This window comes from Netta rufina (genome assembly GCF_964035555.1).
Source record: "Netta rufina genome assembly, chromosome: Z".
NCBI lineage: Eukaryota > Metazoa > Chordata > Aves > Anseriformes > Anatidae > Netta > Netta rufina.
The window spans coordinates 474,285-500,409 of record NC_140126.1 but is presented as its reverse complement, the minus strand read 5'-3'; the positions used below and the strand labels follow the sequence as shown (position 1 = coordinate 500,409).

Below are 26,125 nucleotides of genomic sequence, written 5' to 3'. Positions count from 1 at the left end.
CTGAAGTCAGTGGGAGATTTTTCATCAATTTGTGGCTTTCAGATCAAACCTGTAACCGGAATTCAAGAAATGCTTTTTATTCTTGGTATAATACTGTCACTGGTGTTTTAACGTTGTTCTTGGCTCAGACTCTTTTTTTTTTTTTTTTAAATTTGTGATGCCTTCATTAAATAGAAAAGTTAGAGAGCTACGTTATTTTCAACGTAAGTGTTTGAAAGACTATGCAGGAGATAATTTTTAAGAACTGGAATAAAATCTATACAGAACATACCAACTTCATGCTTAATTTTGATACAAAGATTTTGATATGAACTTACGAGAAGACTCCCTCATCTGAATTTGTGTGCATTTTTAACTTAACTGTAGGTAAACTTTAAATGAGTTACATTTAATTGCAATTTAATAAACGTATCTGCTTAAAATTTAAGGTCATTCAGGGAAGATAATTTGCTGATATGAAAAAAAAAAATCCTCCTGTTGTTCATAGATTTGATATATATACCTTTATGATGATAAGAGCAGCATATTTTAAAGCATGACAACCTTACAAAGCCTTCCCATGCATGCAGAAGCAGCTTTTTGCAGTGACTGGTTTCTTTTAATGTGTAGGCATCACTTAACTCAGTATGTCTGTAAGCATGCTCTTAGCCTTTTTTTATAAAGCACTAGGTATGGAGCAATTAGGTATTTCAAAACAAATTGTGTAAGGGGATCAGTTGAGCTTATTTTTCTCTCAGACTTCTAAACTGACTTTTATGTACTGAGCTCATAAATAGATAATAACTTTGGGGATGTAGCCAGTGAAATTTCTGCCTACCTTCAATGTCTTGGTTAGGTAATCTTTTTTTCTTTAAAAACAAAACAATAACAAAAACAAAGCAGAATTGAAATAACTTAGTGTATTAACAGGTAATTTGCATTTGAATACTGTAGGCAAAAATTAAAAATTCTCCAACACTTTTATCCATTATTATTTTATTTTATTTTTTTTTTAATGAAAACAATTATAAATGTGAAAGAACAAGCAGACAATTAAAGATGTAATAATACTAGGGTCAACTTACTGAAAGGCATCCCGAAGGCTGAGGGGATGGTTCATCTCAGATGTAATTGGAACTCATTTTCCCTATGAAAGCTGCCTAGCGTTGAGGATACCTGTGCAAGACCAATGGCTGTAAATGATTTTGGAAACTTCCAGGCTCCTGATAGGTAACTTCAGAGGTTTTCGTTTTCTGGAAAAATGGAAATATTTTTGCTGTAGTATCTGACTACAGTTGAGTTTGCCCAGATTTCCATTTTAAGTCTGTTTTCAAAGGGCTTTGACTAAAAACTTTCAGGGAGTTAGAATTTCTTCAGCTGAAATTTTAACATAAATTTTAATCTCATCGATTTAGTATTGCATTAAAGTAGTCCAGCCTTATTTAAGTGTGTCAGGAGGAAACACTTTTGCTTTTCAACCTGGAGATAGATTTTTTTTTTTTTTAATGTATGTTTTTGCTCACATCTCAAAAAATTGCTTTAAAACCACTGAGTTTAACACATAGAGGAGAATCAGTAGGACTTTTTGCACAGGTATGGAGAATCACAAATGATGATTTGGAGTTTGTATAATTTTCCTAAGATTTATACTTCAGAAAGGATTAAAGACACATTCTAGTTTCTTAAGTAGATAATTACACGTGGTCTTATGTTTTCGGAAGGGTAGATGCGTCAGGTCAGATCAGCTGGTGTAGACCAGGATAACTCCATTGTAAACGGTGCCAATGTAAACCCAACTGGCCTATTCAGGTTTCTACGTTGCCATTTTTAATATTGAATTATGTTCTCAATGCGGCAAACATTTCTGCATGGGAGTAATTGAACACCCCTTCCATCGACTGCAGAGTCAGGATCTAGTAGGAGGCGAAACACAGCTACTTCATTAATGTTTTTATATGAGTGCAAACGAGCCTTTATAGAAGGGACTAATTGAAATGTCACGAAATGTCAAACTGCCAATTCGGTGAATGAAACATTACAGGATCTGCTCCTAGGGTGGGATCCAGTGCAGAAGCCCCTGAAGGTCCTGGCGGCTGAGCACTCGTGCTCCTTCCCCCCTTGAGAAGGGTTTGAGAGGTACAGGCAGTCCCCAAGTTTGGCACACACGTCGGTTTAGCTGAGGGTCGGGGGCTTTTCTTTACATGTTTCTATCAAAGTAAGTGAATTTTCAGGGCTTGTTTAGGAAAAAAGGTATTTTTTTTTAATTAGCACACAGAATAAAATAAATTCAAGTCAAGGCAGTGAGCCTTAAAACAGTCTATTGGAAAAGTAACTGAGCAGGGGGAAAAAAGGCAAAAAAAAAATAAAAATCCTAGGCATTTCAGGTATACCAATCTTTATTGTTATTTCTAACAGCATTAGGACAAAATAATTCAGGTAGAAATATGCATCTGTTTGTGTTATTATTTTTTTAAGTTCACGGTGTCTTAGTGTTCGTGCAGGATTGTTTGGTTATTTTGTCAGAGCTGCTAAAGTTAAGACTGGAGGACCGGTCTTAAATGTGCTGGAATGAGGTTGGGCATTTATTTTGCCAGTCGAAACGTATTTATATTATCACCGCGTTTTCTTGTTAATGTATTTTGTTTCTTTCTGTATCACATACTGTAAATGTCTTTAAGTGCTATCCTGTGTCTTTAAGGGCATTAGAAATTAAATCCCAGCCCTATTAAAACCAGTAGAAAACCTCTACTAATTTCAATGGGGCTGGCATTTCTCCTCATTAGCAAAGGAACTTGCTGCAGGTTTTGGTCAGAGACTACTTTAAGGGGACTCTTTGCCTGATAAAAGTGTGTAAATGGGGCTCCCTGAGCTGCTGTTTGTTTTTTTGAAATGATCGAGGTCTGCACTGTGACCACTGCAGCTGTGTTTGGAAGCATTAGAACAAACGCGCTGTGCAATTAGTACTGTAGACGCTAAATACTCAGGCTGGTTGATGAAGATGGACAGTACTTCGCAAAACATGCAGCTAGAAAACGCTTTTTCTCACAAATTTTATTAATCTCATGGTGCTGGATCAGCAAAGCAAAGGCACACGGAGAACAAAATTAAATTAAGACCGATTTTGAGCGCTCTGTTACATCTCAGACTGATGGGCAGGGGTTAGCCCGGACCATCAGGCGTTTGGTATCTCATCGGGCCGCAGCAGCTCGCCGTGGGAGGATGCAGACCGTGCTCCAAAAACGTGATGCTGCTGGCAGGGTGAGCCTGCCTGCACTTGCCTGCCTTTTGCTAAAGTAAGTTGTGCCTCCACAGGAGAGTTTGTGGTTGTAGCTCTGTGTGACGCTTTCAAATCCCTCCTGATAAACCTCTCCCCAGTAAAAGTAGGGAAGAGAGCTGGCTAATAGGTCTGCTTCCACAATTAAGCAGTCATTAAGTAGCACCAGTGACAATGAGTCCTGTTGTGCGACAGACATCGTGCATTTCCTCCTGTTCTCAGTGCACAACCATGCTCTGTGTGCCTTGGCTTAACACACATTGAGAATACCTTTATTGCGTCTCTCGGTGTAATTCGGTAAAACAAATCCAAGATACTTTCCATCTGGCCATCAAAAAGCCTGAAAGAATGAATGTTGATCAGCAAGACTTGAATTTTTGAGATCTCTTCTGGTGTGATATATTATAAATGATCCAGTCTGAGAACAGATACTCATTTGATCATGTTGGTTTTCATTATTTTATTATGATAGTTTAAAAAAAAAAAAAAAAAAAAAAAAGCTTTACTGTGTGAAATGAAGGAAACTGTGAGGAAAATGGATTCATCATTTTTTTGTTCACTTTATGATTTTAGGGAGAATGTTGTTACACTACTATTGTTTTTTATTGTATTTACCATGTATTCTTTGCCTAACCCTGTAAATTTTGAAATGTAACTACTGTAACCTGGAATAAATAAATAAACATAAATAGTAATGAAGTGTTTCATGTTGCTAAACAACATTTAAAAAAAAAAAAAAAAGGCAAAGGTCTCCTGCCCCCCACCCTCCTTTGGGAACTGCTTTAGAGTTCAGATCCTTTATGCCATCTGAACCGAGCCTGCTTTTGCTGTAGCTCTGGATCATGTCTTAAATAATACCAGGTTTGTATTGTTTATCTAAAATAAATTAAAAAAAAAAAAAAAAAAAGTGGTTGCTTCAGCCTGTACTCTTATATACGAAGCCATCCTGTTTAGGTGGAAGTTACTGCTTTGTCTACTACAAAGCTATTTCAGCAAGTCATTTGGGATGCAGTCCTCTGGATCTTAGTTTTTGGCACCCAAAATTTGTTTGCCTTGATTGCCATAGTGATTATCTGAGCTTTTAATTGATGGGGTTATTAAAGTCCATGCTATGTTTTGCTTAATCTTGAAGTCAGTATAGTTATCGCTCAAATTTGTGCGAGGTGTAGATGAAAGGTGTTCTCGGGTCTTTTTATTCTTTTAAAATATCTATCTCAGTATTCTCTCTTGCTACATAAAATCAATAATTTAATTCAAGGTACTGGGGTGGGCGTAAAACAGAGCAATGCCTTTATTCCTGAAGAAGACCCAGAGGTGAAGCTGTGGCTCTTTAGGCTCGCGACTACCTGGGTGCCTCGGCCTGTTGCCTTTTCAACTTCTGCACGTTTCAAGAATACATTCCCGAGCACTATTTTTAAACTCCCCCATAATTTCCCAGTCAAAAATAGCTCGGTAATTTGAGGGGAGCGTTGTTTTCAGCCCAGCTCAGCTCCCCAGCTTGTTAGCCCTGAGCGAGCCGCACATCTCTGCGTGCCTCAGTTTCCCCCACGGGCAAGGGGAGGTGAACAACCACCTCGCTGAGATCACTAATGGAGAGCTTTGTTCAGAACAAAGCGCTGCAATTACTGCTGCTGCTGTTATTGTGCACGTCTGAGAGCTTGTGGTGCTGCTCACACCTAAAGGAGGCTCCAGACACCGCTGGCTCCAGCAGGCAGCCCCAACCACCAGAACTGGGCTTTCAGCTGTGGGGTGACTGCAGCCCTCTGAAGCCTCCAGCCTTTTTTCTTTACTTGGAGGGAATTTAAGCACATAAAGTACTCTGAGTAAGTCCTGTCCTCAGGGCTGGAGCTGGTCTTGCCGGGCAGTTTTGGTGCTGGATTTGGGTGCTCTGCTGATGCCAGACCAAGCCCTGCACGCTGGGGAGGCCGTCCCCCAAAATCCCCCTCTCTGGCTGCAAAGGGAGGACATTTGGGCAGCGAGCTGGGCCTCCATGCCTAAATTTAAGAGAGCTGAATGACTCGGAGGAGTAAATCCCCATTCAGGTCGTGCTAGCTTGCCCTTTGTTTCACGCTGCAAAGTGACCCCGGTACGCTGAGCATTGCTAGGCAGCTGCTTCAGCACAAAGGTAGCCAACGCCGCTTCTCCCAGGGGCGCTGCTTTCTTAACCCACCGCTGGGTTTTTACGCTTGGCTCCCCCTTTTTTTGCTCGTGCTGCCCTTCTCGTGAGCTGGGGGATGAAAGGAGACGTGGCTCTGTGGAAAGCATGGCAGTGGCTAGCAAGTAGGAGGCGACTGAATTTGCTGCGTTGCAAACTAAACTTGTTATGTGTAGAGCTGGATTTCTGTGCATGTGGCTTTTAATTCACGTGTCCTGAGCGGATTTAGCCTTGGTGGGCTCTGTAAATCGAGGGAGATGCTTGAAAGTTTTGTCCCTGTCATGACCTCTGCCTCCAAATTCTTAATAAATAAATAAATAAATAAATCCTTGCAGTCTTTCCCTCCCCCTGTTAACATTAAATGTCAACAGCTGTATTTTGCTGCTGGTACTTATTAACTTTCAGCCTTGTCTTTTTCAAGCACTTAGTGCTTTAGTAATAAATTAAAGCTTATCACCAGTGAAATGTAAGGCTTCCAGCTTCCTTGGGTGCTCAGAAGAAGCGATTTTTCCTAAAGGCATTGTTTAAATTACTGAGTAGGGAACCTCCTAATTGTGCCACGTTAGATCGTGATCCTGGCATGATTTCGTTTTGCTGTCTCCTTCGAAGTCCCTTTGCAGCCAGCTACTGCGAGGAGCAGCCCTATCGCAAAGACAACCTGATGTGAGTTGTGGCTGTGGCTTTGGTTGGTCCTTTCCAACCTGAAAGCCCTTTTCGGTCCCTATTTCCTAGCCGAAGCTGGCTGTCCTTATTCCTCAGCACCCCGCAGTCCCTTTGCATCACGCCGTCAGATGGCCAGGGTTAACCCCTCCTGCCCCATCCGCCTGCTGCCGAAAACGAAGCGGGCTTTGGGCACCGGAGCTGTTTTAGAGGATTTTTTTTTGATAATACGTCCACTGCAACTTTCATCCGGTTGTCATCTGGGACTGTTTTATTTATTTTTTAAACACACACAAGCATTTCTTGCTTGTTCCTTCTTTTATTCGTGCTGGGAGTCCCAGGCTTGTTACCTCGGCCGCGTACTGGTGATAGGTGTGGGTAACCCTGGCACCAGGGCCCTTCCCTCTCCAAATCTGGCTTTGAAAGGCAAGGCTGAGAAAAGCACAAAGAGACCTCTGCTGTGCTTGGTTTGTAAACAGGCAGCTTGTTTTCTCCAGATCTTTAAATTGGTGGCTGTTACGCTGACAAATATAATTACAGTATGTAAATTATATTGAAAATATTTTTGTCTGTTTGATGTATACTAAATTTAAGCTAAGTTATAAGGTGTGCTGTTTGGAAGTGTGGAAGATACAAGAGTGGAGCTACAGATAACAAGTTTATGCTTGTATTTCCTACTGATGAAGACTTTCACACAAGTTATTTCTATGGGTAGGTGATGAGAATATCACTCTGCATGTATATACATTTATTATACATTTTTGCATGATTATACATGTAGGAGTGGTACAATTTTGACTTGAGACTATTGGTGCCTTTTGTCCAAATACAATTTTACTTGTGTAGACACGTCTATCTAAATCAAATTTCCCTGCTTCTTTTGGAGACCTTAGCAAGAAGCGAAAGAAACAAAGCCCTGAAGGAACAGTACACAGCTCCTGAAATTTTAGATAACCTTTTGTAAAAATGGTCAAATAGTCAATATTGTACTTGACCCTCGTATCTTCTGCACTCAACTGTTTATTTTTATAGATCACATTATATATGTTCACGCTGAACTCTGATGATAAGACTGAAAGAAAACATTCCTCTCGTGATTCAGTCCACTTGTAACTTCTGCATGTAATTAAGTCATCAGCTTGCACAAACAATTAACCGAACATCAGCCAGCTTAGTTTTGAACTTGGAATGCCATTATTTTGCAATCGCCTTTTCAAAAGCAAAAGATTGCCTTTCAGTTAATTATCGGGATTTCTTTTCTAGTCATAATCATCAGTGTTTCATGTTGTGAACAGTTTGGTCTTTAATACATTGGCATTTAACTACTCATTTATTTTTGTCGGGTCTGTTTTAAGTTTGTAATATAACATTGTTTTATGAAGCTGTTGTTTTGGAGACAGGTCTGATCTCAAATATTTTGTGAATTTCTTCATACCTCGTTGCAAAACTGATCTTTAGTACAACTTAAGCAATATGGTCACTCTTTAATGAAGCGTGTTGCTAATCACAGAACAGGCATTTCTTAGGGTGTTGTGTTGAATTATGTGTCAGGGACCGAGTTACAAAAGCAAACCTGAGTAGATGCAGCTTTTCAGGGACCTAGATCTGAAACTTTTAGTTCATTGCATTCTTTGTCTTCAACAGTAGACATTGGTTACTTCCCAATGAGACTGATCTTTCCTGAAACTTTTTTTTTTTTATTCTTTGTGAATTTAAAAAAATTCTTCATTCAGTAACTCTGAAGGTCCTGTCTTTCTGAACACGTCATTAGTGTCCCATATGACTGATAATGTTATGAAAAAGCCCCTCAGATGTTCAGCTGCCAGCACTCCTTTGGAGCTGTGCAGTTACACGAGGGAAGCACCTGAGCTTTGGCCATTTTTCCATTTTGTACCATTTTCTGTGGCTGAAGTCTTAGCCCAAACCAAGTTTTCATTCTGGCACTTGAGGAACTCCAAACACTTTCACCCACTCTGAATTGATGAGCTGTAGTTGCTAGCTGAGACAAGGTATTTGAATCAAAATGCACATCCTTTCAGCATTATGATGTCTAGCTGTTCTCTCTTTGCTTCCACATCAATCCTTGTCTTGAATTTGAGGTTTCTCTGAGCCTCTTCTGTTTCTAGTATGCTTCCTCATCATAGGAGGTTTTCATTGCTCGAAAAGGAAATATTCTGCCCTAATGAGATGGACCAAAAATATCTTTTTGTTTTTCCTCAGTAAGATTTCAGAATCATGCAAGCAATTCTCTGCTTATTTCCCCCTTCACTTTGGTGGCAAAAGGTGCATATGGTGATCATAAAAACAAACAAACAAAAAAACATATTTATCGCTGCATGCTATAGTTTCATTCCTCATTGTTCTTGATCTTAAAAAAAATATAAAAAACAAACAAACAAACAAACAAATACATTGCAGTTTTGAAAAATCCTCCCTGTCCCTGACAGACAGCTGTTACGTAAGGAAGCTCAGCTGATGTTAAATTGTTGTAACTGGATCAGTTATATCAGAAAGTTAGCTTTACTCAACCAACCCTAAAGTAATGTGAGCTGTCACTTGAGTTTTGTAAAACTCTCTAGTTAAATGTCTTGCCAAATTTTATGTTCCGTAGTATATTATTTCTTCTTTTAAACTGAAGGTTTTATCCTTTTAGGACTGTAAATGTAACATTGTCAGATACTGGAGCTGTTGTGTGTTAACGTGAAAGATAATACCCAAATAACTGGCACATTCATAACGCTGTTTTCCTCACATCTGTGTTTTCTGTGTATACAAAGGTTAAAATGTCTCTGTAATCTCAGACTATGTTCATTAACTGAAGTGCAATAATTGGTACAATTTACAGTTCTTTAAGAGCTTTGCTAGGAGATTGCATTAATCCTTAAACAATTTATATGTATTTTAAAGGTGCCTTTAAAAGGTGTATGCCGATTTCTGACAGCTGCTACCTTTCTCTCCTTCTGCAGATGGACCTCCAGTTGTAGCTCATTATGATATATCTGACACAAATTCGGACCCAGAAGTGGTAAATGTGGACAATCTGTTGGCGGCTGCAGTAGTTCAAGAGCACAATAATTCTTTAGGAAATCAAGACTCGGGATCTACCTGGAGAACCAGGGGGCTGATAGAGGAGCTGAGCGCTGATACAGGTCTGTTGAAGTTCCCTTCCTCTGGTGTTCATTCATTCCAGCATCTTGGCCACTGTCTCTGCCTTCTGTCCTTTCGGTATCTTTGTAATTTATATGGCTTTAAAAGCACCTTGTACGGATTATGCAATAAAGCAGTATAGGAGTTTATTGAAAATGTCTGGCATTTATTCCAACATACAACTGGTAAAAATTGGCAAAGGTTCCTGCAATGTGTTTTTTTGAAACTAATTTTCTTAATTATTTTTCTTCCTTCCCCTCTAATTACTTCTTGGAAAAAAGGTCTTTTTTTTTTTTTTTTTCCTTTTTTCCTCCTCTCTAGTGAGAGCGAGCTAAACTTATTACTTAATGATTGATTATGATGACCCATGCCACTAGTTAGTAACCAATCATAATCTTATTTTAATTATTGTAATTGTCTATGTCTACGTATGTCTTATTTTTTCTCTTTTTTTATTTCCTTAAAATATACGCATTAATTATTCCCATATGCCACCTTCATTTTTTAACATACCCCAGAAAACTGGACATACTGACATCAAATAGATGAAGGGTGAAAAAGTGCTGGTAAGGGGGCTTCGCATCGAGAGACTGAAAAGAAATTTCCTACAAGAAAGCAAGAGCAGGAATACTGTGGGAGGCTTCATAAAAACTGCTCAGCTTCACTTGGTGCTTGCAACGCTTCGCTAGCAAAAGGGTTGAGCAATTAGACGAGATGTTGCTGTGTCTTGGGGGAGAGCCATATAAGCAGGGAGCTAATGGGGAGTATTTCCTATCGACTTCATCAAGTATCCTCAAGTGGCAATATATTATCTTCCTTGCCACTCATTTTTGATATATGGTTAAGTTTTTTAGCTGCATAAGACATGGAGTCTTGCTTGTCTTGGTGGAGCAGAGTTTTTTGTGTTACTCAGTTTTTAAATACCAGTAGGTCGCAGCTACTTTTCTGTGTCTATCAGGCTTAAAGAAATACAAGTACGTGGCAGATTTTGAAGGAGCTATTCCATTACTATATAGCAGACGTTTCTGTTATGTCAATGTGAGAACCTCTGTTGTGTTATCTTTGCTGTGCTCTGTGGCCGGATGATGTTCCAGCTTTTTTGAAGCTTGCCTGCGCTTTCCAAGCTCACTGCTGTTGTTTGCAGGATAGTAGGCTAACAAGCCTACTCCTCTATTAAGTGATTAAAAAAATATATATAAATATTAGAACAGCTGAAATTAACTTTATTACATAGCACTAATGATTTGGTACTTTAGTAGAAAGAAAGGAATGTAAGGAAATAAAAAGTGAACGTTTCTTACCAAGCTTCCTTCTGCTTACCTGTTATGAGTACAGTTGAGCGATGCAGGTAGAAATTTGTCATCCCTCCTTCTACCTATATCCAAGGGCACTCACTTTTGCAAGGACGAAGCTGTGAGGTAAAAGAAACTGAGATAACTTCAAGAAACTTCTTTATCCTTGAACCGATGTGAACATGTCCAGACTAATTCACTCCTCGTGCTGGGAAAGCATCTGAAAGGATGAATCTTTTTTTTTTTTCTTTCCCCTGCATATACTTTGCCCCAGAGCCTTGTACCTCTAGTACACTTCTGACTATACATTTGTCAGTGCCAGCCTTTTCTTACCATGCCTAAGAGTGCACGTTTGGAAAGCAGATGTAAGATTTGAAAATTCTGTTTTCCAAATTAATCTCAAGCCAGTATCTAGTTTAGCATGCATTAAAAGATGCGTTCCCATGGGAAAATAACACCGTAAAGTTTATCTAAGTGAAAAATCATACTGGGACACACTATCACATCTTTGTGTATGGGCAAATATTTGGAGTTGTTTTGCAAGCTGATGTAGGGAAAACAAAACATCTCCTTTGGGCGTCATCTTCACATTAAAAAAGCGTAAGCATGTTATTAGGCATGAAATTCATATGGCCAGAGGCTATAAATCTGTGTGCCGTAATCCTGATTTATACTCAGCTACGTGTTGTAATATTTACTTTGCTAATCACAGTTTCCCTACTGCTAAGTACCTTTTTTTGTCTGAATGTACAGTGATGGCAATATCCTACTGTTTCGGGGCTCTTGTTTATACCCTGGGGACTTGTTAGGGGGCTGTAAAAGCCCCTCTGATGGGCATTACTGTGTCTACAGAGGTTGCAGGATGGCATAAGTCAGTTTTTTAGCCCCAGCAGTTAATGTACTAAGGCAGACCGAGAGCAGTAGCAGCAAGCTGGAAGTGGTCAAGGAGCTCCTTGCTGTTCCGCTGTTGGGATCGGGGCGATGCGACCCGCTGGGGCAGCAATCACCTTCAGCTCCTGGTTGGCATTGCCAGCACATGAATCAAAGCCTCTGAGCCTCTGTTTCACGTTGCACAGCTTGCCTGTGTGCCCGGCCACTTCTGTTTAAGAAATATCCGTGACCCGTTTGGGGACTTTATGGCAGTCTGTGATATTTGTTCAGCTGAACTGTAATATTAGGAAAAGTCTGCCTGGGCTATTCATTTAGTTTGAGCTCATCTTAAAATCTTTCCAGCCTTGTGAGGTGGAAGCTCCTCCTTCAGGCCCATTGCAGCACATGCATTTCCTTTCCTTTCCAGCCCTGCTCTGATGCTGCACCAAGCGCCTTTGCTGTCCAGAAACAGTGAGCATACAGTGCTGTCACTGTCCTATTTTGCTTCCACCCTTTCTGAGCATTTCAAGTATTTCTGAGTATTTTCAATTAGAAAGTCTTCCTGATGCTTGTTCTTGGGTTAATTTCTTCTTTTTGTGTCCTCTTGGTCCACCTTGGGGTTTAATCAGTTCTGCAGTTTGCACGCTTTGGGAGTTCTGTAGATGATTATTGCAACCTCCTCCTCCTATCTTTGAGGAAGTGTCCAGTCAAACTAGATACGGATAATGCATTTGGCTAATCTCAAATTTTCCTGCTCTACAAATGATTCTTCCCATGTGTAATACAGTTGTGTGAATTGTTTCCAAGAAGCAGGTAGTCTCGTCTTCAAGGTTGCCCTGCTTCTCCCAGGTTGCTGCTAAGGAGACAATAAAAGTATATATTTTTATACTTTTACGTATTGAATTATTTTATTGTCTATAAAATAAAAATTGTTTTGTCTATTTTGTGTTTTCTGTGCAAGTATAATATTTCACAACGCAGTTTCACTAATTGTGGTGAAGTACGCAGCAGTACTTAGCAGGAAACTGAAAACCTGCCACACTTCTTGTGTTTAGAAAGGACTTGTTGTTTGACAAACTGATGAAATGGATAGCCATTGAGGAGCTGTGATTAAAAACAAACAAACAAACAAAACCCAACATTGTTATATATAAAGTTTATGAAGAAAAGTGTGGTTTTTTGTTTGTTTGTTTGTTTGTTTCTCAAGTATTTATACTAATTTTAGAGCAGATGTGAAGCAGTCTGACCAGAAACTGATAGTTTTGTTTTCTTCTGTCTCCTGGTTTAGAACAAAATATTGACACCAACATTTCTATTTCCTCAGGGTGTGTGTGGTGTTTTGATCCATCCTGTAGCCTTTCTTTCCCATAGTGTCAGTGGGTTTGATTTATTGACAGTAGATTGTCATCTTGCTTTATCTCGAAGAGGTTTAGGTGCAGGCTAACTCTTAGCATTATTGTAAAATAACAGTTGGAAAGTCCAATTACCCCTAAAGCGGAGGAGTGTGCCTGACACAATGTGTTCCTGTCTTTTTTTCACATTTGTGTGATAACACCATTGCTAGAGCTACTGAGATTGGATAAATCCAGTGATCATCCTGTATCAGATAACGCACTGAAAGTTAGCTAAGTTGATCTGACAACCTTTCCTGATCTTGGTATTTCAATCTTTGTTGGGTTAGCTCTAGAAATTCCTTTTCCAGCTGATTCCTGAGTCATGTAAGCTGTTAAACATTGGCTTTGTTTGCATTTTTCCCTTCTATAGGTCATTTGGATCCAGGCGTCCTTGCAAGTGACAAAACCTGTTCTGGTAATGCCCAGATCAATGAAGAAATTAATATTGCCTCTTCTGATAGTGAAGTAGAGATTGTCGGAGTTCAGGAACATGCCAGGTATGAATTCCTTTTTCCTACTTTTTTCAATTTTAATATTTCATTCATTTTATCAGAATATCTGTGTTGCAAAAAATAATAAGGGAAAAAAAATTGCTAACTTTCACTTGGCTAGTTATCATCCTTGACTGATGCCCCAAAGGTAGCACTTGTTTTTTCTGTTCTGCTTGTCATGGTGATATCAGAATGTTTTCCTGCAAAACGGTTATCAATGTCATATGTATTTAGATTAAGCTTGTGATTTGCTATCAAATATCAGCAGGCTAGACATATGAAATATTGCAACACCAAATGTTGAGATACCAACTTTGTGTATGTCAGGAAACGTTGTTAGGAATTCTGTTTTTAAGTACACAGGATAAATATGCAAATACATAAATCAAAATAATTATTAGGGTTCTTGTTTCTTTTCAGAATAATTCACTTTAAGCATTTAAATATTTTTTGTTTTATTTAATTAATCAGTTGTTGTAGAAGTAAAACCAGTAGTGTCTTTTCAATGGCCAATGCAATAAGATAGCCCTTTCAGCCTAAAAGTCAAATCCGTATTAATCTTAGTTTTATTTGAAGATAAAAGGTAATTCAAACCCCCAAACTAGATCAGGGCAGGAAAGCCACAAGTTTCTCTAAAGTTTGGACAGATAGCAGTTGAGCTGTGCTTTGGCTGTTATTCTTGGTAGGCATATTTTGATGTCTCTCTCTTTAGGCTGTGGTCTTTCCTTCCTTTGAGGTATTTTGAATCAGCTGAGCAAGACCAGCGTTTTCATACAGTGAGGAGAGTCAATTTGGTGAAATAAAACCAAGTTATTACAGTGTACACACAAGCTCTGTTTAAAACTAGTTTGCTTCCTGGTGAGTGCTAGGAGGAGGAAAAGGGGTGTGCAAGAGAAGGAGCGGAGCTTTTCTCTGTCATTCCTTCACCACATCTTTCTGGGAGAAAAGAAGAAAGGAGGTGTGCAGGACCCGGTTTCCTGGGTAGGAAACTACAGATAGTTTGGATGCAGTCCATCGCTGTTGGATGCAGGGCAAAAAAATCAAAATTCTAAGGTGCTAAAGGCAGATAAATTTAGTCTTAGCTTCTAGAATAGTGGAAGTCTTCTCATGGCTAGCCTGCCTATTTATCCAGCAGACCCAGAGCTTAGAGAATCTTTACCCTGATGCCAAGTGACGAGGACTTGTTCTCCACTACTATTTCATGTACTAATCTGTCTAGTGCTATATACACATAAGCCTTCTGCATGAGGTCCCTGAGTCAAACACTTTCCACGCTGCTTGCCTCAATAATGTTTACCATGTATGAGAATAGAAATGTTAAGTAAATGCAGAGTTGCTGTTTAAAATTAGTTTTAGTAGATATGGACTGAAATAATTTCAGCAAAGATAGATGAATAGCACACTCTTCTTCTTCTGCTTGCCTTTGTTCATGTAACCACTCTGTCATCCCTCAAAAAGTGGTTCTTACTGGTTCCGTAAAATATGTGCACATTTTGGTTGTTTAAATCCTATTTAGAGTTTTATTTCTCTTGCAGGTCTAGGCTTGCAGTTATGAAGTATTGATGGGCTTCTGACAGGGTTGTCGTTTGGAAAAGGTTTAGGTTTTTGATCAGTATTTCTTGCATGCCTAGTTAGTACGGTGTTTGGATTCCGTTCTTTTGCTCACACTGTTTTCATTGTGCTCCATGCTCCATGTTGTCATTGGATTGGTGTGAGTTGTGACACTCTAGAGTTTGTTTCCCATTTGTAGTTCTTGAGATTAGTAGCAATTTGGTGGTGTTTCTCATCATTAGAATTATACTTGGCATTTACTTAGGACACCAAGTCATGTTTCTCAGTTTCTTTATTTTTTGTCTGATAGAATTATTTTTTTAATCATGCATGTGTATAAAAGTCTTCTTCCATTTTTTCCTAGTTTTTCTTTAAGTTTTGTTTTGTTCCTTTACCTGATATCATCCCCTTAGCTACAGGTTGGAAAGCATGTTCCCTAAGTTAATACTTGATTGAACATTTTGTTATTGGCTGCTTGTGCGACTTGTTTGAGGAAAAACACATTTTTTTGCAAGGCATCATTTCCATGAGATAAGTCGTAGATCGCTTTTTGTCATCTTCAGGGAGAAAAGTTAGTGTTAGCCTTGCCTAAGCATGGAGGGCTGCTCTGTGTTGTAATGGTGAAGCATAGTCCCTGAGACTGGGCACTGTGTTTAGCTTGCTTTGGCTACAAACCTTTCGTGTCAGTTAAGCTTTAAAATGTTTCTTCTTAAAAGAAAGCTTAAAAAAATCCCCTCCATTTGTTAGAGTTCCAATTCCTTATTACTAATTCTTCGTAGACACCTAGTTTACGTATGCGTTTTTAAGCTCAACAGTGTAATAAAAATAATTCTGAACATTGCATCCAAAACTAAACAGGGTATCTGACATTTGTATTCTAACAAGTTGGAGCTCAGAGAACGAGATTTTTCATCCTATTTCATGAAACTCTTTCTCTGAGCAGAGACAAACACGATGAGCATAACCTAAGGCGTTCTGGAGAAACTAAATTGTGCTGCCTTGAATTAAAGCCAGTAAAACGTAAATGTCAGGAATATTTGACCAGTGCAGGAAACGTGGGTGCCTGAAATACAGTTCACGTGCCTTCACAAAGAGGAAAAGGTTACCCCAGCAGCCCCAGATCTCCTGCCTACAAGAGCAGAATAATTTTTGGAGCACGAGGTATAACGTTTTACTAGTGCTTGTTTAAGGTTTCCAGCTATGAAAGGAGAGACCATCTTAAAGACCAGTAATTCTTGTCATCACTTCATAGAGCAAGCTGAGTCCTCTGTTATGCTTTTTTTCTAGTTGTTGCTAGCTTGTACTTAATTTGTCACTTACCTGTTATCAATGTAATAGATAAAAGTACTGTGCAAATAAGTAGACACGTACCTCACTTCAGCAGGGCACTTGAGCGTGTGCTTATCTTTAAATATGTGATTTAGTCTCATTGACTGCAATCACTGAAAGCCTAAATGTTTTGCTGAAGTGGGGCTGTACCGTTAGCAGGGAGCATTTCCCAGCATGTTTGTAATTTTTAGTTAAGATGACCGAAGAAAAATCAAGTGTAATGGCTTTATTATTGTAATGAAGGTATCATTATGTCCTTACGGCAACACAGTTTTTTGATTTCGCATAGAAAGTTGTCTTTTCTCTTTGTCTCATCAAGTCTCGCATTCAATTTTTCCTTTTTTAAAATTCCAGTGGGTAAAATTGCTAGCGGGAAGCTGAATGCTTCTGCATAATACGTGATGGGGCAGAAAACTCTTCGAGATCCTGGGGATCCATGCACATATTTATGGGGAACACCCACTGGTAGTAAGAGTTCTTAAAAAGAATGTAAACCCCAGCAGCCCCTTCCCCACCTCTGCCCATGATTATGAATTTAAGTCTGGTCTCAGCGTGGTGAACCTGCAGATCAGTGGGTATTTAAGGTGTCGTGGGTCTACAAATGGAAAAGCCCCAAGGAAATTCTGGGGAGGGACACGTTAATGAAATGCATAAGCGGTAACACACTGCAGCTAAGAATCTGGTGCCTGAATTCAACAGCAGCTTTTAATGCTTTTTGCTTTTTGCCTTGCTACAGGTGTGTGCATCCTAGGGGAGGCGTGATCCAGAGCGTGTCTTCCTGGAAGCACGGCGCCGGCTCTCAGTACATTAACACTCAGCAAACGCAATCATGGACAGCTGTGACTCCCCAGCAGAATTGGTCTTCGCCCCCAGAAGTAGTAGACCTCACGTTGGATGAGGATACCAGACGCAAATATCTACTGTAATGCGGTGTCACTGTGTTTCTGTCCCCATCCCTCCTCCCTTTGTGGCACAGAAGTTCATTGTTACAGCTTCAGCTTCAGAAGCCCTATTCCTGGCGTTATGGCATTCAAACTCATGAAGTTTTTCATTTCCATTGGAATGTAGTATAATTTTAAGATCATTTAAAACGGTTTCTTTGCCTTCTCAAAGGAGGATTCTTCCCAGAATAAAGACCCAATAGCTCCAAATTTAAAGCACAGCTCTAGTTGCTAACTTGTGTGTGTTAATTTGAGGAAAAGCATACAAAGTTGTCCTCCCACCCTTTCCTGCCTCCAACTTCAGAACATTTTTTAATTTATCAGTATATCAGGTTTGTTAGTAGAAGTTAGTGTTTTGCTGTGTGAGCATCAGTGATTTTGAGAAATGCTGTGTCCTCACTGATTTCAGTGGAACTGGGGTTATTCAACACTTCCAAAAACTGGGCCGAGACCATTTATACCCAAGCTGATGTGGTTACGTTACCAGCAGGAGGGACTGTCTGTAACACAAAAGGCCCATAGCATATGCACTGAACAGCTTTTAATTAAAGGACTTTTATTTTCAATTTAATTTATAGTTTACACTCTTTTCAGTGCTGAGTCTTCTATCTACTTGACTACTGTGTTTCACTGATCATTTCCCACAGCTTACTACAGTTCAAAATAGTCGTAACAGAAACTTTCTAGCAGCTAATTATTGAAAAAGCACAAGGAAATGAAAAGTAATAAAAAGGCCCAACACCCCTCTCCTTTTTAAATGTATCTGAGCTTTTTACCTATTTCTGAATCTTGCCTCAAGTAGGGGAAGGAGAGAAATGAAATGCATTTGCTCCTAGTCCTCATTTCTTCTATTGCTTATCTGCTTCATTGACCATCTCAAAAAATAATTAAAAAAAAAAAAAAAAAAAGTGTAAAGCCCCAGTCTAGCAAAGCACTTTAGCAGCTGTGTATTGTTAAGCTCTGACAGTTTGCTGAAACTCTCAGGGCCATTCAAGTGCTTCAAACTCTGTCCTAAAGGTCGTTGCAGGATCAGGGCCTGAGGTTGTGATCTGTTCTTTAACTAGATCTGCACCATTTTCCTGGCTTTAGGTCATGTCTCTTATCCTAGTTCTGGAATTGCTTTTAGGGTATGATCCAGGAAACACTTTCTGCCGGAATATTTGCTTGACTGAAATCAGTGGAACTGCTTGCTTCGGAGGACTCCAGTTTCTGTAGCGTATGTGGGGGTTCCTGGCCGTAATCTGTCATATTGAGCCTTCTGCAAGGCAAAAGCCAAAGATTAGACTTAAACAAGATGATACTCACTTTGAGTATCTGTTGTGCAATTAAAATATTCCAATGTTTCTAATGGAAATTTTCTAGAGCTCTCTTGGCAGCCTTTTGCCATGTGATGCTGAACAGGGGGTAGTCAGGACATGGGAAGTTGTGTTTCGTGTTTGTGTTGGCTCGTTTTTAAAGTTATTTGGCTTCCAATATTTTTTTTTCTGTGAGCAGAAAACAACAACAACAAAAAAACACCACCAAAATTCAGTTACCCGTGTTGTCACGTAATGTAAAAACAAAACAAAACAAAACAAAACAAAAAAAAACAGTGGTGGTATAGTCAACAACAGTTTTTTTCTTTAATAAGCAGAAAGGTTATGACTGCACTTTAGAGAACAGCTAGGTAAGGGATTGTTATTCCAGTTTAAAGCTTTCTAAAACGTGGAGCTGTGATAAGTGTATTGCATGACCAGGCAGTGTATGTGGTGCTTCTAGCGACGGGTTTCTTTCTCGGGGGTGGGAGGGAGGAGCGGAGCCCACGCTCCTTGCGGTAGGGACAAAAAAAAAAAAAGAGCCTGCACCATCAGGACACTCTATCAGCAGAGGCTGCTGATCTTTTTCTCCTCGTGTTTTCATCGCGTACCTCGGCCGTCATTTTGGTGGGCTGGCACACATGCTGTAAGGTGACTTTTGGATTTTGTGTGGCTGCTTCTTGCTGTTTGATCGAGTCGTTTAAAGATCAGTTTCGAGGAAAGCTGCAGGGACCCATTTGTAGTCCTTCCATTAAAATCGCAAACTATCTGTTTTTCAGTTTGTATATGATGTGACTTCCATGTATATATAAAAGCGACTGCGTCCTAACCAAACTTCCTCCAATTGTGCACTGTGTTTGTTTAAACAACTCATGTATCGTAGTCTGATACAGGTTTTCTTTTTATTTTATTTAAAACACTACATTATTTTCTTTTATTCCTAACAAATTTGAAATGATAGTGATCCGAAAACCACAATCACTGGATAAATAGAAAGTGTTTTCGTTTTATTGTTTTTATTTTTTATTATTTTTTTTTTTTTACAAGAGAGCAAAAGGTGCCTGGATGGTTTTGCTCTTCTCAGCAGGAAAGTGAAATGTTAGCCATTGTATGGCTAAGAACCAATGCACTTAGGGCCTGATCCAGAGCCCACTGGAGCTGATGCGGGGCTTTCCGTCAGCTTCAGTGTGCATTGGCTCAAGCCCTTCATGGTTTTAGCAGTTCCTGAATTGCTGGAGTGTGAACTTGGAATCTTCTGTAGTGAAGACAAATCATTGCTTAGAAGTTAAATGTTTAAAACGTGTGACTCTAGTTAAAAAAAAAAAAAAAAAGTTTGATTCTTCTCGACACTCGTTATTTAGTTCTCATTTTCCATCTTGTATTTAATGGTCTTTGGAGAAAAAATAATAATAAAACAGAGTGTTATATATATATATAAATATATATATTTTTGGTGCAAGATGAGACCTTCTGTTTTTTGAAACAAGTCTGTAGCATAAAGGTTAAACTATTTTAAGACAAAATAAAATAGAGTGTATTATTTAAACAATATCATCTTGTTTGGGATGTTTTTTTGTTTGTTTGTCTGAGCAGCCTCCTCGTGGTATTTCCTCCGAGCGCGTCCCCTTGTCCTCCTGGTGGTCCCTGCAGGCTGAGCAGAGCACTTGGCCACTGGGATCCTGCTGCACGCAGATTTTCCCCACAAGAACCACAGTGGCCTAAAAGAGCTGGCAAGCTGAAACCTGACATTTGAAAGAGAGGTGTAGACCAGCAGTGGAGCCGTGCCCGGGTCCTGCAGGCCACAAGAGGTGGTGCCACGCTGAGCTGCGTTTGGGGAACCCCTAAACTCCCATCTATTGCCTCCACTAATATGGAAGCAGGAATGAGAATATAAAATCCATTATGTTTCCAGCCGGACAGGGTAGTGTGGTTTATTTCTGATGGCTTTTGTCACACAGGGAGGCTCTCCATGGTGCAGGTGGTGAGAGCCATTTTATCCACGTGTTCTACATAGCCAGACAGATAACAGAAGTCAGTTCGCTTTTCAGCCCCATTGAGTTCTTGGCTTCTGTGAAGCTTAGAAATGGGAATTTGGGGGCCAGGTTGCTGCCATGAACATGGACACCAGAGATTTTGTTTCATGCACATCACCAGCAAGAGAACAGCATCACAGAGTCTGGTGCAGATGTGGGAAGATGGGAGGCAGCGTCCTCCCCAAGCCCTTTTTCTCCATCACCAGGGGAAACCCAGCGTCCTTGAGCTTCAGCACACGCCATACGTAAAGCCTGACATTTCCCTGCAGTCACTCAGCACATCCCTCGTGGCTCAGGCCAGTTTGCTTTGTGGGGATTGTCGTTTCTGGAGCTGTATGAGAATTGACAAAAGCTGCCCGAGCAGCTCGCATTCTGTATTGTTTTCCACGGTGAAGTCATTGCAGTGCAGATTAATTTTTTGGCTGAGTTCTGTTTGTCTGCCTTAAAATGGGAAGTGAAAGGGTTTTACCGAACAAATTAGTTCTCGCCTTCCCTGGAGGATCCGCAAAATGTGTCCTTTGCTGAGTGCTTCACCACCATTTGCTGAAGTACTGTTTGTTTTTTCCCTCTCCTTTTTAGGGCTGCAGCTTGTGAATGCCAGATGCTTTCTCTCCCGAGCATTGCAGGGACGGAGCTGCAACTTCCCCTCTGCAGGGACAGGGGCAGCCCTCCTGCAAAGCACCTCCTTGTGTACGAACACATCTTGTTTTACTTCCAGCTTTGGTGCAAATAAGGTGGCTGCTCTCCTTTTATTGGAACTAAACAGTAGCTTACGGCTGGAAAAAGAAACAAATTAGAGCTCTGCAAAATTCATTTTTCATTACTCTACACCACGCAAATTGAATGCAGACCTGGAGCCTGGCTGCTGCCTCTCACGGCGGGTTTCCTGTGTGTGGCTCTGACAAAATCCCATCCCCTACAGCTGAGGATCACATTTGCTCTGCCCACAGCTTCACCCACTGATAGCTTTTGGCTGGCCCCTGATCAAGGGCACCCAAACCTTTCCCACCTCCTTTCTGCTGGGTCCTTGTGTGTCTGCATTAAGGCTGATGCCACCAAACCCCACTGCCACGTCTCACTCCAGCTCATCCACTTCTTCCCCTGCTGGCAGTGCTGCACGAGCCCGCCTGCTCAGCGGTTTTCAGTAGAAATCTCCAACTCTACGCCAAGGTCACTCGTGAAAACACCGAAGTAGCGTGGTTTCAAAGCCGGTCTCTCAAGGGGAGCCAACAGCTTGCGCAGCCACAGCTGAACCAGGCATCAGCTTCCTCAGAAACTCACCACGGGCAGATTTAATTACTCGCATGCTAAAATATCCTGATTGCTCCTGTCATTGCCATGTTAACCCCCTGGATCCCCAGCCTTTGGCAGCTGGGACCTCCAGGTCCTTCCAAGGAAGCAGGGTGCCTACAAAGCCCCCAGGAAGGGGGTTTCATGTTGGAGTGGTTGGGCTGGAGCGATGCTGGTGAGACCCTGATGAGAAACGTGTCGCTCTTGCAGTGTGTTAGTCAAAGCTCATCTCACATGGCATGGAATGTGACAGAGATCCACAACACAGTAATTTTACTGCTTTTCCCCATGATCACACTTCCCACCCGGGTCCATTTAATCCCACTCTCCTCGGACCGCGTGTGACAAAACCTCCAATACAAATACCCCTGGCAGGAGCTGTGCCCACTGCACGGCCCCAGCTGGGCGCCCCGGGTCTATTTCGGGACATCTCCCCAACACCCTCCTCCTGCCAGCTCTCACAGCTCTTACAGGATCTGTCATCTGCACCAGGAGCACAGGCGAGGCTCTCCAGGACGTGGTGATGGGCTGGAAACCACCTCCTTCACTGGGCTCTCCTCTTGGTCAGCAGCACGTCCCTGAGATGTCCCCTCCTTGTTCCCGTGCCTGAGAGCTGTGCTTTCAGGGAAGGGCACCCTAAGAAAGCTGCTTTGCACTTAAATAAAGCAGTGGTGAGGGTTGATGAATAGATTTGGGAAGATGGGTAGGTCTTTTGAGCGGTTGGGCTTGGCTCTTGAAGGTGGGCATGGAAAGCTGGGGAGCTTTGTGGGGATCGACCCGCCTTAGGGAAGTGCTTCTCTGAGTGATCTGAATGATTTTGGCCCATCATGACCCCAGATTGCTGAGGAATTGTTCATCTCCTGGTGGCAACTGTGGGGACCAAGGAATGGAGGAGGCTCCAGGAGAGCTGCCTGGAGAGGGGCAGGGCTGGTGTGTTACTGAAACGGGAGCAGTAACCAGACGCCTGCCCTTGAATTATTGAGGAGCTGCGGCATGTGCCTCCGGGGCATCGCGAGTCACAGCATGGTGAGCTGGGGTGGGCGGCGTGGTGCTGCCACCAGCGTGCTTCCAGGTCAAAGCCACGATAAATCCTGATGAAAAGAGGGGAGCCTGCAAAAGGCAGCTCGCGGCATGGCTGGGACAAGGCTCAGCGTGTTGAAAATGCAGTTTGGGTCATCTCCATCGCAAGGAAAGGTTCCTGGGGCACACCAGGCCGTCCGCCACGGCCCGTGGATAATCCAAGGACCTTTTCTGTGTCTGGGAAGCATCAGGCCTTCATTAGGAGGAATTATTAGGGAAATTTTCACAGCAGGCCAACCTGGGCATTGCACAAGGCGGGGAGCACGCTTACCAGGGGGGGCTGAGCTCCCCACAAGGCAAAAAAAAAAACGTGTTATTAAAGTGCCTCACAGGCCGGTTAGCGGTGGTTTTTAATCCAGTTTGGCCACCGACATTTTAGCTCGAAAAATGCGGTCTGGAAGCAGCCGGTGGAAGGCACTAGATGGCACCAGAGCCGGAGGCACGGGCTGCAGCCGCATCCTGCGCTCCCATCCCCAGGAGCAGGGGATCAAGGCTCCAAAAATCGCGCCAGAAAGGGCTGGTGGGTGTGAAAGCATCCCAGGCATCGGCAGGGTTGGATTCGCACCTGGCTGCAGCATCCTGGCTACAGGAAAAGTGAGCCCAGCGGGATTTACCTGCAGCTGGACAAATACAGGGTGTAAACGCCGCCTTGCAGCGCTTGTGTATGTCCTGGGGCGAGCTTTGGCTAAAATGGGCACATTTAAACACTGAGCACACACAAAAGATGAGATGAAATTATGGAAATAGCAAAATAAGTGTGAATTTAGTTGAGCATAAGCCTCAAACAAAGCCTTGGGGTGACCCGGGTGTCAAAGCCCAGCTGGGGCTCCCATCGCACTGGGCCAGGCTGTGGTGCCACGGCACCACCTCTCCCTGTAGGATTTCCTCTGATCACCACCCTCCAAGCCCAGCGGGGTGTTTAATCCCCCAGCAAGACCTTGAGAGCCCCAAAACCCTGTCAGCGTGCCACCAGGCGTGCTGGTGGTGTGGACACCACATCTTCCCATCTGCAACCCGATGGCATTGCTGCTGTGGGTGCGAGACGTCCTCCTGGAGCCGGCTGTGGCAATTTCTGAGGGAAAAAATAAAATTAAACGATACATTAAATAGATATATATCTATATATCCGTGTGTGTGTGTGTATAGGTGTTCACCAGGGCTTTTCTGCTGCTGTGGTGGAGGTCTGCAAGGAAAAGCCAGCTTCGGATGATGTTGGCATGCGGGGTTTTGAGCTGGCTGATCCCACTCCCCTGTCCTGGAGGGTTTCACCCCATTTTTGTGGAGATGGCAGAATCCCTGCCCTGCCATCCCTGCTGGAGGACAACTCGGGACCCCGAGACGGGGCTGCAGGGACCCCAGGGGGAGCCTGTGGGTGCCGAGCTTCAGCCGTGAGGACAGCTGGGGACCCAGGCCTCACTTTAATTTTAATTTCATTTATAATGCCGAGCCGTGGTGTTGGGGATCGGGCTGCTGTGTGTGTGTGTGTGTGTGTGTACGTGCCGCAGCCCCAGCCCCCCTCCACCACCTGCCACCCAGGCAGTTGGCGCTGGGGCAGCCGGCAGAAACGGGTGGAAAGCGACGATTTTTTGTGCGTGCGTTTTACTTATTTTATTTATTTATATATTTATTTATTTATTTATTTATGTATTTATTTATGTATTTATTTATTTCCCATTCTCCCGTTACCCTGCGTGCACAAACGGGGCAGACCTGCCACAGGATAAAGATTAAAACCAGGACGGGTTTTAATCTTTATTTTATAAATGTAGTCAGGAAGCTGATTTAGCTATCTCCCCCCCCCCCCCTCCCCAAACCCCCCCTCTCCCAAAAAAACTCCCCTCAGCCACACTGCGCGCGTGCCCGCGCCCCCTCATCATCATCATCTCCCCCCCCCCCCCCCCCCTCCCCTTTTAGTGGGCGGGCACGCGCGGGCCCGCGCCGCGCTGCCATTGGCGGCGGCCGCCTTTGTGCCCGCGTGCGCGCGCGCGCGGGCGGGGAGCGCGGCCCGGCCGCCGCTGCAGCTGCTGCTGCTGCTGCTGCTTCTGCTGCAGCCACCGCCGCGGGAAAGCAAGCAGAGAGCGCGAGCAAGAGCAAAGGGGGCCGGCGGGAAAGCGGGAAAGCAGCGAAGCAAGGAAGGAAGGAAGGAAGGGAGCAAGGGAGGAAGGAAGGGAGGGGAGGGGGGGTTGGAGCTGGAGCCGCTGCAGCCGCTGGAGGAGCCGCTGGGGCCGGGGCCCGGGCCGCGCGCCGCCCCGCGCGCAGCATGGTCCTGGTGCACGTCGGCTACCTGGTGCTGCCCGTCTTCGGCTCCGTGCGCAACAGAGGTACCGCCACGCCGCGGGTTCGCGTCCCGGGGCCGCCCGAACCGGCTGGGGGGGGGTGTGTGGGGGGGTTAAATAGGGTGGGGGATGCTCCCACACCCCCCTAAAACCCCGAAAACCTTGCCCCAAACCCCAGCCGGGCCCCCACGCCCCCTCCCCTAATTCCCTATATTCTTTTGTTTCCCCCCCTCCCCAGCATCCCGCTTGTTCCTCCCCCCCCCCTTGCCTGCGCTTCCATAGATCCATCCCCCTTCTTTTTATTATTACTGTTATTATTGTTTTGTTGTAAACGCCGATTTCCGTTAGTTTTCGTTCCGTTATTTAATTCACCCCTTTTTTTTTTTTTTTTTAACCTGCCCCCCCCCCCCCCCCCCCACTCCCCCCCACCCCTCCGCGTAGCCTAGCGGCCACCCCCTGCCATCTGTGCCCCCATCCTGTGCGGCTGAGGACATGGCACTGTAAATCCCTGCCCCGGGGATTCCTTTTGCTGGTTTTTTTTTTTTTTTTTTTTTTTTTTGGGGGGGGCTGCAGGGGGGTCCCGCTGCCAAAACCACGAGAAAATTAAAAAAAAAAAAAAATTCCCCCAAAATTTAAAAAAAAAATTAAAAAAATCACAATTCGGTGCGATCCGTAACATCCCGAATCAAAGAGGGGGGGGGGCGGGATGGCAATTGGGGACCCCCACCTTAAAATAAAGCCCCCCCCCCCCTTAGACACACACCCCACCAGCAAAATGGATTTCCATCAACCAGGGATAACATTATTTTCTGCTGTGCTGAATTACTTCCTGTTCTTATTTTGTGGGTAATTTTCTGTACCGAATACCCTTTGGTTGTGTATCTCCACCTTTTTTCTTGTACTAAAACTAAAGCATGGTCTGTATTTTTTTACATTACCTAGTTTCTGATGTAAATCTCTCTGTAGAGACATACCCTGCTGAAAAGTAATGTGCTGTAGCCTATACATCTGCTCAGTGTACGCTGCTTTTGTTCTGTTGCCCTTCCATAGCATGGTGGGCCTTGCCTT

The 26,125-nt window shown here is 42.8% G+C and overlaps 2 protein-coding genes across 2 annotated transcripts in view; both read left to right on the top strand.

Moving 5' to 3' along the window:
* Window positions 1–19,814, top strand: part of ARK2N (arkadia (RNF111) N-terminal like PKA signaling regulator 2N) — a 46,003-nt gene extending 26,189 nt beyond the window's left edge. The window contains exons 3-5 of the mRNA XM_084305077.1: window positions 9,035–9,217; window positions 13,142–13,268; window positions 16,879–19,814. Of these exons, the coding sequence (XP_084161203.1) occupies window positions 9,035–9,217; window positions 13,142–13,268; window positions 16,879–17,068 (500 nt within the window). The 3' untranslated portion in view covers window positions 17,069–19,814. The remainder of the gene's footprint in view (window positions 1–9,034; window positions 9,218–13,141; window positions 13,269–16,878) is intronic.
* A 5,227-nt stretch (window positions 19,815–25,041) lies between these two features.
* Window positions 25,042–26,125, top strand: part of ARK2C (arkadia (RNF111) C-terminal like ring finger ubiquitin ligase 2C) — a gene marked incomplete at both ends in the record, with an annotated part of 37,110 nt that continues 36,026 nt past the window's right edge. The window contains one exon of the mRNA XM_084304950.1: window positions 25,042–25,102. Within this exon, the coding sequence (XP_084161076.1) occupies window positions 25,042–25,102 (61 nt within the window). The remainder of the gene's footprint in view (window positions 25,103–26,125) is intronic.